This window comes from Uranotaenia lowii, unplaced genomic scaffold (genome assembly GCF_029784155.1).
Source record: "Uranotaenia lowii strain MFRU-FL unplaced genomic scaffold, ASM2978415v1 HiC_scaffold_1109, whole genome shotgun sequence".
Taxonomy (NCBI): Eukaryota; Metazoa; Arthropoda; class Insecta; order Diptera; family Culicidae; genus Uranotaenia; species Uranotaenia lowii.
Window position 1 is genome coordinate 6,038 of NW_026597088.1, and position 6,937 is coordinate 12,974.

At 34.5% G+C, this 6,937-nt stretch overlaps 1 protein-coding gene across 1 annotated transcript; it reads left to right on the forward strand.

Annotated features, from left to right (window-relative positions):
- The first annotated feature begins 3,739 nt into the window (after positions 1-3,739).
- LOC129759130 (uncharacterized protein K02A2.6-like) lies at positions 3,740-6,137 on the forward strand. Its single transcript, XM_055756543.1, has 2 exons — positions 3,740-3,951; positions 4,340-6,137. The coding sequence occupies exons 1-2, from the start codon at positions 3,936-3,938 to the stop codon at positions 6,037-6,039; spliced, it is 1,716 nt and encodes a 571-aa protein (XP_055612518.1). The 5' UTR covers positions 3,740-3,935; the 3' UTR covers positions 6,040-6,137.
- The last annotated feature ends 800 nt before the right edge of the window (positions 6,138-6,937 follow it).

Consider the following 6,937-nt stretch of genomic DNA (forward strand, 5'->3'; position numbering starts at 1 on the left):
TGAATCTGAATTCTGAATCTGAATTCTGAATCTGAATTCTGAATCTGAATTCTGAATCTGAATTCTGAATCTGAATTCTGAATTCTGAATCTGAATTCTGAATCTGAATTCTGAATCTGAATTCTGAATCTGAATTCTGAATCTGAATTCTGAATCTGAATTCTGAATCTGAATTCTGAATTCTGAATCTGAATTCTGAATCTGAATTCTGAATCTGAATTTTGAATTCTGAATCTGAATTCTGAATCTGAATTCTGAATCTGAATTCTGAATCTGAATTCTAAATCTGAATTCTAAATCTGAATTCTGAATCTGAATTCTGAATCTGAATTCTGAATCTGAATTCTGAATCTGAATTCTAAATCTGAATTCTAAATCTGAATTCTGAATCTGAATTCTGAATCTGAATTCTGAATCTGAATTCTGAATCTGAATTCTGAATCTGAATTCTGAATCTGAATTCTGAATCTGAATTCTGAATCTGAATTCTGAATCTGAATTCTGAATCTGAATTCTGAATCTGAATTCTGAATCTGAATTCTGAATCTGAATTCTGAATCTGAATTCTGAATCTGAATTCTGAATCTGAATTCTGAATCTGAATTCTGAATCTGAATTCTGAATCTGAATTCTGAATCTGAATTCTGAATCTGAATTCTGAATCTGAATTCTGAATCTGAATTCTGAATCTGAATTCTGAATCTGAGTTCTGAATCTGAATTCTGAATCTGAATTCTGAATCTGAATTCTGAATCTGAATTCTGAATCTGAATTCTGAATCTGAATTCTGAATCTGAATTCTGAATCTGAATTCTGAATCTGAATTCTGAATCTGAATTCTGAATCTGAATTCTGAATCTGAATTCTGAATCTGAATTCTGAATCTGAATTCTGAATCTGAATTCTGAATCTGAATTCTGAATCTGAATTCTGAATCTGAATTCTGAATCTGAATTCTGAATCTGAATTCTGAATCTGAATTCTGAATCTGAATTCTGAATCTGAATTCTGAATCTGAATTCTGAATCTGAATTCTGAATCTGAATTCTGAATCTGAATTCTGAATCTGAATTCTGAATCTGAATTCTGAATCTGAATTCTGAATCTGAATTCTGAATCTGAATTCTGAATCTGAATTCTGAATCTGAATTCTGAATCTGAATTCTGAATCTGAATTCTGAATCTGAATTCTGAATCTGAATTCTGAATCTGAATTCTGAATCTGAATTCTGAATCTGAATTCTGAATCTGAATTCTGAATCTGAATTCTGAATCTGAATTCTGAATCTGAATTCTGAATCTGAATTCTGAATCTGAATTCTGAATCTGAATTCTGAATCTGAATTCTGAATCTGAATTCTGAATCTGAATTCTGAATCTGAATTCTGAATCTGAATTCTGAATCTGAATTCTGAATCTGAATTCTGAATCTGAATTCTGAATCTGAATTCTGAATCTGAATTCTGAATCTGAATTCTGAATCTGAATTCTGAATCTGAATTCTGAATCTGAATTCTGAATCTTAATTCTGAATCTGAATTCTGAATCTGAATTCTGAATCTGAATTCTGAATCTGAATTCTGAATCTGAATTCTGAATCTGAATTCTGAATCTGAATTCTGAATCTGAATTCTGAATCTGAATTCTGAATCTGAATTCTGAATCTGAATTCTGAATCTGAATTCTGAATCTGAATTCTGAATCTGAATTCTGAATCTGAATTCTGAATCTGAATTCTGAATCTGAATTCTGAATCTGAATTCTGAATCTGAATTCTGAATCTGAATTCTGAATCTGAATTCTGAATCTGAATTCTGAATCTGAATTCTGAATCTGAATTCTGAATCTGAATTCTGAATCTGAATTCTGAATCTGAATTCTGAATCTGAATTCTGAATTCTGAATTCTGAATCTGAATTCTGAATTCTGAATCTGAATTCTGAATCTGAATTCTGAATCTGAATTCTGAATCTGAATTCTGAATCTGACTCTGAATCTGAATTCTGAATCTGAATTCTGAATCTGAATTCTGAATCTGAATTCTGAATCTGAATTCTGAATCTGAATTCTGAATCTGAATTCTGAATCTGAATTTTGAATTCTGAATCTGAATTCTGAATCTGAATTCTGAATCTGAATTCTGAATCTGAATTCTGAATCTGAATTTGAATCTGAATTCTGAATCTGAATTCTGAATCTGAATTCTGAATCTGAATTCTGAATCTGAATTCTGAATCTGAATTCTGAATCTGAATTCTGAATCTGAATTCTGAATCTGAATTCTGAATCTGAATTCTGAATCTGAATTCTGAATCTGAATTCTGAATCTGAATTCTGAATCTGAATTCTGAATCTGAATTCTGAATCTGAATTCTGAATCTGAATTCTGAATCTGAATTCTGAATCTGAATTCTGAATCTGAATTCTGAATCTGAATTCTGAATCTGAATTCTGAATCTGAATTCTGAATCTGAATTCTGAATCTGAATTCTGAATCTGAATTCTGAATCTGAATTCTGAATCTGAATTCTGAATCTGAATTCTGAATCTGAATTCTGAATCTGAATTCTGAATCTGAATTCTGAATCTGAATTCTGAATCTGAATTCTGAATCTGAATTCTGAATCTGAATTCTGAATCTGAATTCTGAATCTGAATTCTGAATCTGAATTCTGAATCTGAATTCTGAATCTGAATTCTGAATCTGAATTCTGAATCTGAATTCTGAATCTGAATTCTGAATCTGAATTCTGAATCTGAATTCTGAATCTGAATTCTGAATCTGAATTCTGAATCTGAATTCTGAATCTGAATTCTGAATCTGAATTCTGAATCTGAATTCTGAATCTGAATTCTGAATCTGAATTCTGAACCTGAATTCTGAATCTGAATTCTGAATCTGAATTCTGAATCTGAATTCTGAATCTGAATTCTGAATCTGAATTCTGAATCTGAATTCTGAATCTGAATTCTGAATCTGAATTCTGAATCTGAATTCTGAATCTGAATTCTGAATCTGAATTCTGAATCTGAATTCTGAATCTGAATTTTGAATTCTGAATCTGAATTCTGAATCTGAATTCTGAATCTGAATTCTGAATCTGAATTCTAAATCTGAATTCTAAATCTGAATTCTGAATCTGAATTCTGAATCTGAATTCTGAATCTGAATTCTGAATCTGAATTCTGAATCTGAATTCTGAATCTGAATTCTGAATCTGAATTCTGAATCTGAATCTGAATTCTGAATCTGAATTCTGAATCTGAATTCTGAATCTGAATTCTGAATCTGAATTCTGAATCTGAATTCTGAATCTGAATTCTGAATCTGAATTCTGAATCTGAATTCTGAATCTGAATTCTGAATCTGAATTCTGAATCTGAATTCTGAATCTGAATTCTGAATCTGAATTCTGAATCTGAATTCTGAATCTGAATTCTGAATCTGAATTCTGAATCTGAATTCTGAATCTGAATTCTGAATCTGAATTCTGAATCTGAATTCTGAATCTGAATTCTGAATCTGAATTCTGAATCTGAATTCTGAATCTGAATTCTGAATCTGAATTCTGAATCTGAATTCTGAATCTGAATTCTGAATCTGAATTCTGAATCTGAATTCTGAATCTGAATTCTGAATCTGAATTCTGAATCTGAATTCTGAATCTGAATTCTGAATCTGAATTCTGAATCTGAATTCTGAATCTGAATTCTGTAGTATCAACATGTGCATTTTATATAAGTTCTTAATTGGTCTCGTCAAATATTAATCTAAGCTACCTGTTAAAAATGTACACCCGGGATCCCTAGTGATGTTACTTAGTAACACACCTAACAACGTGAAAAAGGGTAATTGTTATTCGACCTCTGGTTAGGACTGACGTGCTTCTCACTGCTGTTCCGGAGGACACTACATTTTGGCGACGAGGTGAAAAATGGCAAATTCATTGGGTAAGTACCGAGTTTTTAAGTAAAATTTAAAAGATTAGAAACGAACCAGTCGCTGGAATGCGAATGTTGGTATCGTTCTGCAATATGCAGGTCTAGAGGTATAACAGAAGTAGAAATGGATCAGGCACTTAAATGTGCATTAGAAGGCTGATTCCATTCTGCCAATGGGCAGGTTAAAAAAGAAGTAGAAATGGATCAGGCACTTAAATGTGCATAAGAAGGCTGATTCCATTCTGCCAATGGGCAGGTTTAATAAAGATGAAAGTGATTATGCTTATGATGTAATGCAGTTTTCGTTGTAGTTTGATATGATTGAACGAAATATATGGAATATGATTGATCATAAGTACTTTGTACTTAGAACGTTAAAGGTTTAATTTGCTTACAGATATGATTCGAGCCATGGGCTTACAACTACAAACGTTCGATTATACGTCTTTCGCGGACGATGTTGGCATTGAGTGGCAAAGATGGTTGAGAGCATTCGAAACCATGATGCGGGCCAGTCGCATAGATGACGATGACTGGAAGAAGGATCTTTTGCTACATTATGCTGGATCAAGTGTACAGCAATTGTATGAAACTTTGCCGGAACTTCCTGGAAAAGAGATGCGAGGACCGTTAATGTACGTGGAGCATTATACACCAAACCTGACCAGTTACGATGAAGCGAAGGTTAAGCTGAATGAGTTTTTCTTGCCGAAAGAAAATTCAATGTATGAGCGACATTTATTCCGACAAATGAAGCAAAAATCTGGAGAAAACATTGACGCTTTCACCATCCGTCTACGAGTACAAGCAGAACGATGTTGTTTTGGCGATAAATGCGATGAAAATATAAAAGATCAAATTGTTCAGAATTGTAATTCACCTGCTCTACGTCGGGATATACTGAAACGTGGCGATGTCAGTCTCGAAGAAGTTTTAAGCACAGCAAAAGTTTTCGAAACTGTTGCCCTGCAAGAAAAGTCATTCACACATGGAGATAGACTTACATCGCAATTAATCGACGTCAACAAGATCAACATGGTTCCATTTGGTGAAAAGGTTGCTGAACCAAGAAATATCGAATGTTTTCGCTGTGGATTTTTTGGACATTTTGCGAGAGATGACAAATGTCCTGCTAGAGGAAAATTTTGCAAGAAGTGCGGTATTAAAGATCATTTTGCTAAAAAGTGTCGTCGCACGCAAATGATGTTTAAATCCAGAAGAAATGACCACCAGCATGAACGTGATGGAAAGAAAAAATTTCGTCATAGTAACTCGGAAACGATTAGAAAAACAAGTTCACATTCAGTGAAACATGTAGTTGACGAAACGGTTGATACTGGATCGGAATATATTTTCAACGTGACATCAAGCGACAGTGACTGTGAACTGCAGTGCCAAATTGGTGGAGTGTTGGTGTCTGCGGTTATTGACTCTGGCTCAAAATATAATATATTGAGCCAAGCGAACTGGGAACATCTTAAAGGAAAAAAGGTGAATGTATCGAATCAACGTCGTGAAACCAGTTTGATGTTGAAGGCATATGGTGGACAGTCCCTTCGTTTGATTGGTGCTTTTACTGCAGTTCTCAAGGTTGGAGATGCTTCCAAACTGGTGGACTTTTATGTGGTTGATGGTAACGGCAAGATTTTGATAGGTCGTGATACAGCAACATCTATGGGTGTCTTGCAAATCACTATTCCAGTGAATAAGATAGAAGCCAACAAAAGCAAGCTGGGAACAATTAAAGATGTCGTTTTGGATATTCCAATTAAAGATGATATCGCACCAGTTGTGCAACCTTATCGCCGCATTCCAGTCCCATTGGAAAAATTGGTTGATAAAAAGCTGAACGAGCTATTAGAGAAAGGTGTAATTGAGCAGGTAAATAAACCTTCAAGATGGGTATCTCCAATGGTCATAGTACCTAAAGGCGATGGTAGCGATGTGCGCATTTGTGTCGATATGCGCCGTGCAAATGAAGCTATTGATCGAGAAAACCATCCACTTCCTACGATCGACGATTTTCTACCCCATCTTGCAAAAGCAAAAGTATTTTCTCACTTAGATGTTGAGTGTGCTTTCCATCAGGTACGTTGAATTGTTTCCTAGAAAGAAAGATGTATTTGTTGAATTTGAATGAAATTTTATGTAATTTTGCTTATGATGAATCACCAGTTATTGAATAAAACTGAAATAATGTGTTATGTCTATTATAAAAACTTATTTGATTTTAGGTGGAAATATCACAAAGATCACGTGAAATTACAACATTTATAACAAGCAGAGGCTTATTCCGTTATACTCGATTAATGTTTGGTATTAAATGCGCTCCTGAACTGTTTCAGAAAACAATGGAGCAGATCTTAAGTGGATGTGAAGGATGCGTAGTTTTTATTGATGATATCTTGGTTTTTGGAGCTGATCGGATGGAACACGATCTTCGTTTAGAAAAAGTTTGCCATAGATTGCGCGAAAAGAATGTTTCTCTTAATAACGGTAAATGTGTTTTTGGAGTAAACGAAACGAAATTTTTGGGACACATTCTCTCAGCTGATGGTATTAAACCAGATCTGGATAAATTAGAATCAGTTCGCAATTTTAGAGAACCAAAATCTAGGGAAGAAATTAGAAGCTTTCTGGGCCTAGTAAACTATCTTGGAAAGTTTATTCCGGATTTGGCGACCGTGACCGAGCCTCTACGGAAATTGACAAAGCTGAACGAGACCTTCATTTGGGGACAAAAGCAGAGGGATGCGTTCTCAAAATTAAAGGAATTTATGGTTCGTCCAACAACGCTGGGCTATTTTGATGTGGATGACCGGACTCAATTGGTTGCTGATGCCAGTCCAGTTGGTTTGGGAGCGGTTCTGATGCAAGTAAATAACGAGAATGCTCGTATTATTGCTTATGCAAGTAAAAGTTTGTCTGATGTGGAAAGGCGCTATGCGCAAATTGAAAAAGAAGCATTAGCTCTCGTATGGGCCGTTGAACGATT